The sequence below is a fragment of the Phoxinus phoxinus genome, assembly GCF_949152265.1.
Source record: "Phoxinus phoxinus genome assembly, chromosome: 13".
Taxonomy (NCBI): Eukaryota; Metazoa; Chordata; class Actinopteri; order Cypriniformes; family Leuciscidae; genus Phoxinus; species Phoxinus phoxinus.
In genome coordinates this window covers 11,088,649-11,101,546 of record NC_136888.1, presented here as the reverse complement: position 1 = coordinate 11,101,546, position 12,898 = coordinate 11,088,649, and the positions used below count along the sequence as shown (strand labels likewise).

At 39.9% G+C, this 12,898-nt stretch overlaps 2 protein-coding genes across 2 annotated transcripts in view; one reads left to right on the top strand and one right to left on the bottom strand.

Moving 5' to 3' along the window:
• The window catches only part of LOC307009799 (tonsoku-like protein), a 117,951-nt gene that overhangs the window by 84,514 nt on the left and 20,539 nt on the right, over positions 1 to 12,898 (bottom strand). The window contains exons 4-5 of the mRNA XM_079633889.1: positions 12,575 to 12,648; positions 12,285 to 12,418 (exon numbers count right to left, since the gene is read on the bottom strand). Of these exons, the coding sequence (XP_079490015.1) occupies positions 12,285 to 12,418; positions 12,575 to 12,648 (208 nt within the window). The remainder of the gene's footprint in view (positions 1 to 12,284; positions 12,419 to 12,574; positions 12,649 to 12,898) is intronic.
• On the top strand, positions 4,422 to 5,608 carry LOC307009626 (uncharacterized protein). The gene is made up of 5 exons (XM_079633488.1): positions 4,422 to 4,524; positions 4,693 to 4,757; positions 5,053 to 5,151; positions 5,233 to 5,393; positions 5,473 to 5,608. Exons 1-5 carry the CDS (start codon positions 4,482 to 4,484, stop codon positions 5,489 to 5,491), a joined length of 387 nt encoding a protein of 128 aa, XP_079489614.1. The 5' UTR covers positions 4,422 to 4,481; the 3' UTR covers positions 5,492 to 5,608.

Below are 12,898 nucleotides of genomic sequence, written 5' to 3'. Positions count from 1 at the left end.
TTCCTGGCCTTTACAGATAATAACCCCCTTGTCCACCTGAACACGGCACACTTGGGGGCCAGCGGTGAACAGCGGTGGGCAGCACAGCTGTCGAATTTTGACTTTGAACTTAAGTATCGCCCTGGTGCTTCAAATCGTAATGCTGATGTTTTGTCCAGGTTACCACTGGAAACAGGATCCGACCGACAGGCCCAAGTGGAGACAGCAGTGGTGGAGTCAGAGGCCAGCACAGAAGCAGAAGACAATTGGAAGGATTGGCAGTAGAAAGACCAGACGGTGGCCCAAATGAAGGGTTGGGTGGGTCAAAATTGTTTTCCAGGAGCCGAGGAGAGGAAAGCGTGCCTGCCTGCAACGAAACGCCTCTTAAGGGAATGGAGTCGACTATACATCCAGGAGGGTGTGTTGCAGCGGAGGGCCCAAGAGCGGCATACAGGGTTGAGCCTCTACCAAATTGTGGTTCCCAAAGACAAGACACATAAGTTGTGGGAGAAGTATCACAATGCCTCAGGCCACTTTACTGGCCCGGGATGGGGGCGGACTTGCAAGAGTGGGCATCCAAATGTACAATTTGCACCCAACAGAAAAGAGGACCAGAGGTAAGGGCACCCTTGGTGCCTATTCTTGCATCATACCCTTTGGAAACGGTTTCAATTGACTATTTGTCTCTTGGTAGGCATGGTGACACTTATCCTTATCTGTTGGTAATAACTGACCTTTTCTCAAAGTACAGATGGGCGGTCCCTACAAAAGACCAGACAGCAGCCACTACGACACGTGCCCTTTGGCGCCCCAAGGAAATGGGGCCTGTGAAAGGTTTAACAAGACTGTTCTGTCCCTTTTAGGAACACTGAGTCCAGAAGACCAAGTACGGTGGCCAGATCACTTGCCGACTCTCCTGCAGATGTATAACAACACCCCTCATGAGACCATTGGACTGACCCCACACTTTGTCATGTTTGGTCGACACGCCCGCCTGCCAGTGGAAACGGCTGTCGGTGCGCCACCATTGACTCAAAGACAAGATTTGGAGGGTTGGGTTCACCAACATAACCAGACCCTACAGAGAGTCTACAGACAGGTGGCAGCAAAAACCAGAGAAAGCAGAATGCGGGACAAGGTCAGGTATGATCAGAAAACAAAAAACCTCCCCTTGTTGCCCGGAGAGCGAGTGCTCTTGCGTAACTTCCGCCGCAGAGAACAAGGAAAGTTGGCACCTCACTGGCAGCCCCAACTTTATGTGGTTATTGACCAACTACGTCCAGGCCTGCCAGTTTTTCAGATAAAGCCTGAAGGAAAAGAAGGCCCCATCAGGACAATTCATCGTAATCACCTAAGGCCTTGCCTTTTCAACCCCCCTGAGGAGCCTCAACAAGCCCCAGAGACTGAAACGGTGAACCCCAATCTTTCGAATGCCTTGTATGCTGGGCCTTTGTTACCTCTGACCTTTGTGCCCATAGCATGTGCTCCTCCTGCAGTTTCAGTGGCCGATGACCCAATAGTCCCTATTGTGAGACCTGAGCCAGGAGACAGATCACCCCTGCGTAGGTCCCAGAGACAAAATAGGGGTAGGCCTCCGGACAGGTATGGACACTAAGACTTTGTCGGGACGACAACTTTTAAAGGGGGGAGGAGTGTCATATAATATATAATAAGTGGAGCAGTGTGATTGATGGTTAACCTTACTTTAATTTGGGAATTGTTATTGATTGATATAGCGATCTTTTTCTTAACTTTTATATTTGTTTGCTGTGATTTTTCTTTTCTTGTGGTTTGCTGTGGATTGGTTTATTATATTGTTTGCTGTGATGTTGCTGGACATTTGATAGTACTGGTTCCCCTCTTTCACAAACTGCAACAACAAACACTAATTGAGACACCTGTAGAACCCCGTTTACAATCAGCGATCTAATTTGCCAGCTGTTCAGACCATTCCGAATAAAAGGAGGCTAGAACTCTTACCGACAGGAAGGAAACCAACGCTCTGGGCGGATGGACGTGCCGTGCGCTGAAGTGGACTGGCTTGCGAATCTTTTCCCTTGGTGTTGCTGCTGACTGGATCTTCTGTGCCTTGGTGGAGCCGACTCCCAGATTTTGCAGCGTCAACGCTCACAAACCTCTGACTAAAGGGAAGTGGTCCTTTTTTCCCCACGCTGATGCGCGTGTATGTTTTTAGCTTTTGAACTAAAGGAGTCGTTTTAGTTGTTCATTTCTGTGAAGGCGCTAGATCCAAGGAGCGATGGCCGAGCAGCGGATACGGCAGTTTTGTTGATGAGCCCACGTGAAGTATAGGAAAGGAAAGTTGTCATTCTAGCCACCCGAGGTCGTTTTGAAGTGCCGGCTACGAGCAGGCTGCCCATTGATGTTACAATTTGTCCACTGACAGACGCAGAGCGGCACCACGGAATTCCTGGTCCTGGAGTTGGAATAGACTATTCGAAGCCCCGCTGAAGCAAGATATTCGGTGCCGGCGACAGGGGAAACACGGAGCTGACTCCAGGCTGGACTGGACTTGGGTATTGTTTCACCCTGGGACAGAACATTGGACAATCCATGGTTTTATTGTCTCCCTTGTCTCTTGAGATGTCATTTTAATATTGTCATTCTAACTTAATTTATAAAAATAATAAAGTACTATTTTTTTATATTTCTTGTGTCTTTCTCACTGTGTTGTTGTGGCCGGGAATCTAAATCTAAATTTTAGATTTATTTAAAATTAACAGACTACAAATCTGTTACATGTACGCCGTACGTCGTAGGCTACGCACGTAGGCGACGCCGTCGTGAGCATTTATACTTCTGCGTTTATGTCTGCGTTGCTCTGCAGTTACATCGCCGAAATGCTTGTTGGTGGGGGCGGGTTTTAATGTTCCACTGTGTATAGATTCCTCGTGGCTGTTTTGATTTGGCTACTACAAGCAATGGCGACTGAAAGAGAGCGGATCATGTTGGAGCTGGAGCTTATCGAGTTGGAAAAAAAGTCAATTTTAGTGAAATTTCAGAATTTTCAGAACTTCTGAATTTAAAAATGGCGGGCGGTGCAGAAGAACACGCCAGAAACGCATAGGAGGAAACACAATGCTACCAAGCCGACCAATCACAGATCTTGCGGTCCGTGTCGTCGCGATGTGTAGTTACATTTTTGAGGAGGTGCGTGTCAGCGTATGGCGAAGGGTACGGCGTATGGTACACGTCTATGCTACGCCGTACCTACTGCGCGCACCCGACGCAGAAGTATAAATTGGCCTTATCACCGTGTCCTAATGGTGCGTTCACACCGGACGCGAATAGCGCGTCAGGCGCGAGTGATTTAAAATGTTAAGTCAAAAAAGCGTTACGCGCGTAAAAAATCCTGCGGCGCGAATGACGCGAATACGCCTCATTCGCGCGTCAAAATTGCGCGAATTGAGCGTTTGGCACGTTACGCGCAAATTATTTTATAGTGCTTTTTGTGCCGCCCGAGTTGAAAAATCTGAACTTCTGCGTCAATTCGTGCCGCGTTAACCAATCAGGAGCCTGCTTGCTTCACGTTGCATAAAGTGACATAGGATTATGATCTCTCCGATGCGGGACAGCAGGTCATCAAACTGGGCGCGGGACAGGCGGAAGTACTGCTGAAAGCGACCGTCATTTAGGCGCAGCTCCTGGAGCAAATGGTGAAAAACACGCCAAACTTTGTTCGCCTCCGAAGGGTCTGGTGGACCCAAATACAGCGACGATGATCCCTACGCCACCGTTCTGCTCTCCAGAGCAAATACAGAGCGGTGACTCTCTCGATAAATGATCTATAGACATCACACATCTTGTAAAAAGATGGCCGCCAACGGGTTTCGAAACTTTTGAAACTTTCGCCTCTGACGCCAATTTGCCTTGGACACTCTAGGACACTTCCTCTGACTTCTGCTGATCTTCAAGGTGAAGAGCTTCTGAAGAAGAATCAGGAGGACGATGATAGTCCAGAGGGAGACAGCTGCACTTCCAGTCCAGAGAGAAGTCCGTCTCCTGCTGCTCCCTCAGAGCGGGCAACCCCACAAGTGACTTTTAAGGTGTTGCTTCTCGTGTGCATCTAAAGTGCATCTACAGATGTGTTCGTACACATTTTTTGCGTTGTATTTTTAACTGTAGTCTTTCCTGTTCTTGAGATATAATATCGGTAATGTAGCTTCACGGTCTGGGCTGGTAACTGAAAGGTTGTAGGTTTAAACCCTGCATGTGGTGCTGGATCATTGTTCTGTGCGGTCCTGACAAAACCAGCCTGCTGGTCATTAAAATAGCCATCTTGAGCATTTCTTTTCAGCAGAAGACAGAAGTAGAATGTGGCATTACCTACATTACCTACACGTCTGTGGTTTGTGGTTGGAAAGAAAGGCTCACTTGTGGTTGATGCAGAGCTCTATAAGAACTCCTCCACAGGCTTCTGAGGAACACTGAGCTTCAGATTCTGAAAACTGCTTCTTCAGGCTGGTTAAAGATTATCTGCTAAGATGCTCCGGAACGTCTTTCTTGTCAGCTTGCTCATATATGCAGGTAAAATCATCACTATTTCACTTCTAAAATTACTTGTGTTATAGAGATCTTATGGCATTACTGCTTGTATGGACATGGCCGGAAATGACAAAAACGTACAGTATAATAGACATGTGTGAAGAGTCATTTGCTTTAACTTGGCATTAATTATTGTTCATTTATTTTTAGTCTGCGCAGTTCACTGGGAGATTCGTGAAGTGGGCTCTGCTGAGGAAGAACTTGGAGAAACCCATGTAAGCTTCTCCTGATGGCAATAGTTTGTTAAATAAGTGTATACTTTAAAAATAATGACCTTATGTAAAGCATTGCAACTCTGTTGCATCTGTTGAACAAGTGGGAAAAAAATAGGGGGACAATTTTTCACATTGTTGCATGCGATTAACAGGTAGATATAGATAATGTTGTTCATTATAAGTAGCATACTTCTTTGCATTGTCTCCTTGAGGCAGTGGAGAGAGATTTGGAGATTGGCTTCTGCTATATTCTTATCTGCTTTATTATCGGCTTCCTATTTTGATGTGTTTTCAGGCTGACAGCTTGACGAAGCGACAGCTTTATCCTATGTGCTCAACATGTATAGACATCATGGAGAGGGTGAGAGAAATACTCCCCCCTAAGCCAACTCCGGTGAGTATCATGATTACTGTCGCAGTATTTAACTGTATGCGCCTTTCACAACAGCGTTACTAATGACATCATTTCCCACAGGATGAAATCAAAAAAGTGCTGAACGACATCTGTAAGACCTTGGGATGGCCATTGACATATGTGTGCCAGACATTTGTTGCAAATCATCTGAACGCTTTGATCGATGAGCTGATGACTGGTGACGTGCCAAAAAACATCTGTGCTAAAATTCATGCCTGCAAGTAAGTGGCACAGTAATATGGTAATACATAACATAAATGTGGAGATTTTGAATAACTTTTTTGTTTTTGTTTCTTCTAGGCCAGAACCACCCATATAGGAGTAAAATTTTTCTCCTGATCGTGCTTTTAACAATTTTGGAAAGAGAATACATTATTACTGTGAAAGCATTAAATCCATTACTATGAAAACAAAAATAAAATTACATGAATAAAGCAATCAATTATCTGTGTTTTCTTTCATTTCGGTTGAATCTAAATGTTCTCTAATAAACTAAATCAAAAGTGTTTACAATACATTATTAATAAAAGTTAACAGAATAAAAGGCTTCGTGAGGATATTCAAAAACTCAGCAGCAGCACAAAAAGACTAAATATATAACAATATTTACCCGATCCGTTTAGTGTCTATTGCATTGTTTGTCAGTGAGGTCTAAATAAAACCTAATTATTATTTTTAACTTGCTCATGTTTCCAACAAGGAATGCTCTATAAGAATGCAATGCTTGTAGGATAAGAGCATTGCAATGAAATGACTCAGTCAAAAAGTATATACATTTACTGTGTATATAAAAAATGTCTGCTGTGATTATGACAGGTAAACATGAGCTTCTGATGGAGCTGCAGTTGAATGAAGGGATATTGTGGCGAATCACCAGACTTCTACCAAAAGTAGAGTTCCTATCACTGTCTCGCACTATCATGCAATTTAAAGTGCCATGCCCGATTAGATGATGGTATTTCTGAATGATGTCTTACATTGTGTGACCACACAAGTGCACTTCTTTATGAGTGGCTGAAGACACCCTTTCACTATAGCAACAATCCTGTGAGAAAAATATATTTTCATGCTTTTAAGAACCCTTCTAAAAATCAGGCAGTGATAAAGCATAATGTAATATTTGATGTTTAGATGTTTGCAATAAAAAAGTTTGGGGTCAATATATATATAATTAATATTATTTAGCAAGGACGCATTAAATTGATCACAAGTGACAGTAAAGACATTTTTACAGTTGCAAAAGACTTCTAGGCTGTTCTTTTGAACTTTCTATTCATAAAAGAATCCTGAGAAAAATACTGAACGCGCGTTAGAGAAAAAAAGAGTTAATATACTTTAAAGATTTGAGTATGTAGTCCAATAGAATATACTTTTCTGTCCGTACAAGTCAAGTATATTTAAATACAATTTTAACCCTCTATGGGACCTCATCATTTATATATGGCACAAAGAAAATTGCATTCAAAATGCAATAATAATATTCAACTCCAAAAAAAATTATTTTAGTATTATCATATATGACATCCCCTTCAGCCAATACAATTTTAATCTATGTGCAATGTGCACAAGTAGGTGAAGGAGACATTGGGCCTTTCCAAATACCCACACTTCTTTGCACCTGACGTATTTCCTGTATTTGGCCCAAGTGTTCAAGTAGGTGTGAAGATTGCAAGTGTGTGTAGAACTTTTGATTACCCGATGGGACACAATTGTAGTGTTGCAAAATATGTAATTGTTTACAGAGCTTTATTTTGATTTTCAATACTTTGCATTACATAGTAGCAAAAATAATATTTAAATACTAAACTATAAGTATAATGTTAAAATCACTTAAAGAATACTTACAAGTAGGCCTATACTTAGATACAACTAAACTAGTAGTTTACAGAGAGTATATTAAAAAGTACTTTCATTAACTAAAAAATGTGCCACAAGTAATTGACTAGTAAACTATCAGTATATAAGTTCACTTGTAGTTGCAGTAAAAATGAAAAATTTTGGAAACTAGTTGTGTATTCAAAGTTTATACTGTTACAATACCTAAAAGTATACTTATATACACTAAAACTAGGCTAAATTAGTCCCCAGTATTGAAACAGTAAACTTACAAGTATACTACATTGATATTAGTATACTAACTACATAAAGTATACTTAAAATATACTTGAACTTTACTTAAGTATATTTAAGAATAAACTTGAAGTAGGCTATATTTTGTAAGGGATCACTTTCTGTATTACGTACCTACTGAACTAGGAAACAGGGTTAGATGTTGAGAGAGATTTTTTCAGGTATCATGGTTAACTGGATGTTTAAAGAAGCTTTGTTGGTACATGACTCTAATTTAGAGGAGATGTGTCCATGTGAGAACCAAAAAATGTATTTGTTATAGGCAAGTGATGTTTCCTGCCTTCATCATTAACATTTTAAGGCCACCAAGTTTAAACTTGTTTAAAGTTTAAACTTTTTTCCCATATACAGGCTTCTTCAGGATCATCAACTTCGCAATCATCAACTTCGCAATCGTCAAAGTCACAACCTAAGGCATCAGCAGAATGTAGCAAAAGGAGAAGGCGCAAGTCTGAAGCACATGAGTGGTTTGAACAGTATGTCAGTGAGCAAAGGAGGCAAATATCAGAAGTCATGAGCCTGAAAAAACAAGCAGTGGCATTAGCAAATGAACGTAACAACATCTTAAAAGATTTTGTTTCTGCTTTGATGAAGAAATAGCAATTTGTGTTTTCTCCTTTTGCTACATTATGCTGATGGTTAGGTTCTATTTTGTTTGTTTAATTACATGATGTACAGTATATATGCTGAGAGATATAAATGCAATACTGATCACCTCACCTTTGTGGCTTTTTATTCATTATTTTACTTCCATTCTGTTATGAAACAAAAACTTCTGAAAAATTACAGTAGGTGTACACAACAAGAATGAGTTAAACAGAAACTTTATCATCCCCTACCAAAAATAAAGCAAGTTCATCCCTTTTTCTTTGACCTGAAGTATTTTCAGGGTATCCTGCTTCACAATAATTGTCATTGTTGCCATCCACTTCTTCAGCAAATTAAACTCCCCAAAAAGTGGGTGATCAGAGCAATTTAAAATTTGGTTAGCCTTCCCTCGGACCCGTTTGTCATATATATTTTGCAGCTGTGGTAGCTGTACCCCAACCACCTTAGACGCAACATTTACCAGCCTAGATAGCTTACGCTTGTTGATCATTGAAAGGCCACTGTACCGCACCACAATACAAAATGTCAAAACTGATTAAATGAAACACTGGTAAAACAAAGTCATCAGAGTCCTACACACACTGAATGATTTCATCTTCCTCAAGAAGTAAAGTCTCTGCTGAGCCTTTTTACAGACAGCAACCGTGTTGCTCTCAAAAGATAAGTCGCTGTCAATGATGGTTCCTAAATATTTGTATTCATCTACTGTCTCAACATTCATGTTCTGAATACCAGTTTGTGAAACATTGTGCTGTAATCGACGAAAATCAATAATCATATCCTTTGTCTTGGAAACGTTGATAGACAGATACAAATTTTCACACCACGCAATAAAATCATCAACTACAGGGCCAAGCCCATCCTCATCATTATTCAAAAGGCTAACTATAACAGTGTCATCTGCAAATTTCACGCAGTGCCTATTCTCATACTTGCTCCTACAGTCATTTGTATATAAAATAAAAAGCAATGGTGAAAGAACACAGCCCTGAGGAGAGCCTGTGGAGGTTAGGGCTTTTGAGGATAAAACACCATTTACCCGAACACACTGGGACCTGTTCAACAGAAAATCCAATATCCAGCCAATTAAATTAGAGTTCAGGTTAAAAAGAGCTACAGGTCGAAAGTCATTCAAGACCTTGGGGTTCTTACACTTAGCTACAGGAATAATTGTAGAGTGTTTCCAGATCTTTGGGACAGTTTGCGTCTGAAGTGATTGAGTGGAAATCACTTTAAAGATCTCACTTAACTGGCCAGCACAAGACTTGAGGACTTGACCACTGATGTTGTCCAGGCCAGGACTTTTCCTAACATTAGTTTAAGTAATGATTTGACCTTAGATACATCAATATAAAAATCTGAAGTACAATCAATGACCAAATCATCACACATATGACTTGTTTTTTTCACTAAAATCACTGTTAGAAAATCTCATATAAATTCAAAGTATCAAAACCATTTAATGATACAGTGCTAGTACCTTTGTGTAGACCTGTCATAAGCTTCATTCCATTCCACACAGATCTGAGATCAGACTCATTGAATTTAGACTCAATTTTCCTTTTATACTGAAGTTTAGCCTTTACTATTTCAGCTCGTACAACCTTTCTAATTTCAGCATATGCAATTTTATCACCACTATTGAAAACAGTCCTCTTTTCCCTTAACAGATGTTTCAGTTCTATGGATATCCAGGGCTTATTATTAGGATAGGAAACAACTTTCTTAGTTGGGATCACACTGTCCACACAGAAAGAGATGTAACTGCATACTGCATCAGTCAGTTCATCAATGTTGTTGGATGAGTCTTGAAAAACCGACCAGTCGGTACAGTCAAAACAGCCCTGTAGGGCCTATGTAAGGGTTTATGTAACTGTTTCTATGGAATGTGGGTGCTAGGATGGGAATGTGTGTGCCATCGATTGCTCCAATGACTCCAGGAAAGCCAGCTTTGTCCTGAAAGCCATTTGCCAGGTTTGCAAACTCATCCTCTATGGACCATTGAATGTATTGGTTACTCAGTGTACAATTAAGGACCTTGCAAATATCCGAAAAAATATAATGAAGGTAGGGGTGTGACGGTTAGTATTTAACCGTGAGACCGACGGTTATAGTTAAACACCGTCATTAGAACTCTATAACCGCCAAAACCGTGTTATTAAAATATTTTTTACAAACATAAAAAAAAACAAAAAAATAATAATTTTTTAGATAGGATCATAATATGCGCAATACATCGGGAGACATGGTTTTTACCACTTAATGAAGTTTTGTTTTGTAAATCGTCAGAAATGATTTTTACCACTTCATATAAGTTTTGCTTTGTAAGCCTTTCCTTAAAGCGAATTTCGTTTTGTACAAATTGTACCTTAATTTTAATAAATGTTTCATCAACCAATTGCATGTATTTAATAATATAGCAGACAATATAATAACCGTGACATGGAGGCGCCGGCGCGCCGCGTTCACTTGCGTTGTGAACTAGAGCGCATCTCATCGTAAATGAATGAAACTATGCCTATGCCTCATGCATTAGCATTAAATATCTTTGCTACATCCTTTCTAGACGGGTGCGGCTTTAAGAAATCTTGGAGATCTCCCTAATAAACGGAGGTCTGAAATATCTGCCCCTTTACCGATCAGAGCGCGCGCTGACACGGAGTTAACCCGCTATCTCCAAGAAGAACCAATTGACTCTACGGCTAATCCACTAGCATGGTGGGGAGACACACGCTATCCGCTCTTAGCAAAATTGGCACGTAAATACATGTTTTTGTGCTATAAGCACAGCATCAGAGCGAGTTTTTAGCACTGCGGGTAACATAGCTATCCCTGTCAGATCGTCACTAAAACCGAGTAAAGTGAACATGTTGGTGTTCCTGTCACGGAACTTTGAAGTCGAAAAAGATTAGGAATTTAAAATGTCATTGCACTTTTTTTGTTTCCTGTATTTAGTTAGTTTAATTAAGGTATTATCACAACAATCGTTGTTCGACTTTTTTTTTCTTTGATAAAGGTATGTAGATTTTATCATTTGTAATTTAGGCCTACTCATTCATTTTTATGCAGCTCTTATATAATTTAAGCAGCCTACGTTTTTAAAAGGATTTGTTTAGTGTGTGTGATTTATTTAAAACAAAGCATGTTCATTGCCTTTTTTTTTTTTTAAAGGATTTTAAAAAAAAAACGACGGTTATGTTACGAACCGTCACATTTGACTCATAACCGTCATCACCAATTCTGAAACCGGCACACCCCTAAATGAAGGGTTCCTTTTGACATATCACACCGGTCTGCAACACCCCTGAAGCTCTCTTGGTTTGCCAACAACCAAATAGAGCACAGCAATTTTTTCGTGATGTCCAAGGTTCTGTTTACAAGGAAAGGACCAACTTTCTCACAGAGAGCCTGTAGAAAAGTATATGCAGCCTTTATATTAGAAGTTTCTACATCCCTATGATGCTGTAGATAAGCTGAGACAAATCTTGCTATGGCTGTTGTATACACACTGATGCACATATTGCTTTATACAGTGGAATTTGTAAGTAAATGTAATTAACATCAAAATAAATTCACTAAGAGCAAGTATATTGTTTGCACATGTTTACTTACATTAGGCCTGTAGGCAAAATAACTGAAATAATAAAATCACAGGTATAGATCTGGAACTTTAAGTCTGTCAAAATTTTATTTAGTAATTGCAATGTCTTCTGGTCCTTTCCTTAGGAAGGTTTTCTAAACAATGATTAAACTCTACATATCTTTCTATTAAATTGTGAAGTGACAATTTCATAAACTTTTCTATACTCCTCTGATTATATAATGGTAAATATTACAATAATATAGCAAAACAACATTGATCAGCAATAATGATAAGAAATAACAAAATAAGGTCATATAGATCATAACTCAGTCTCGGAGGTAAGAAGTGGATTATCATTCACCTGAAATGTTTGTCTTTTCATCCTAAAATGTTGTAATCACAATAATTAGGAACCACAGTTTCTACAAATCCCTTCACACGATTGGGATGTTCTCCTTTGTTCTGTGCGGCAAGTGCAGTAACTGTAACATCGGGCATATTTTGTAGTATTAAACATATTTATACCGACTTCATCAGGCTCCGAAAATTCTTCACAAAGAACACAAAATTTTACACATATGCTTTACACAAAGGCCTTAAAGTGCCTGAACCCCATTAATTGCTGCTTGCAGCTATATTTTTATAATTAAAGTTTTAGGTTAAATGTTCGCCGGTTCCCGGCTCCTCCTTCCTTTGTGAACGAACTTTGCTACATTATGCCTCCGAACAGCCAAAATAATAGAAATCAAACCTGAATATCCCTAAAAAGCACCTGGGGAAAAGAAAATACCTTGAAGGTTGAGATGGGTCAAAGGTCGCTGGGCCTCCATTAGGGCGTTAAGGAGACTTTGAAGACCGACTGAGGTCACTGAAGGGTTGGCAGACAGGTCTAAAGACACCAGGGAAGGACAAACAGGAAGACACCTAAAAACAACCAATGATCATTATTGAGAATATATTATAAATATGTAATATTTACAATAATAATAAATATTATTGTAAAGGGGCTGAAAACTGAAATAAGGATATAAATGATGCATTGACATTTCGGTACAGTAATAGAAGAGTTGAAATATTCACCTAGCGAGCAAGAGGACGCTGTGGTCCGTAAGGCCATTTCCAGCCAGATTTAAGTGTGTGAGTGGACAGTCACCCTGGAAGCCAAACACAAACATTTAGTCAATATTATTGACATAGCTATACAATGTTACAGGAAGATAGTGAAGTGAAATACCCGTATAAAACAGACTTTATTCCATATATTTTTCAGCAAAATGCACGATGCATGGGTGCAGGTTTGATGCACATGCAGTTATTTAAAGGGTTAGTTCACCCAAAAATTAAAACTCTGTCATCATTTACTCACCCTCAATTTGTTCCAAACCTATATTAATTTATTTCTTC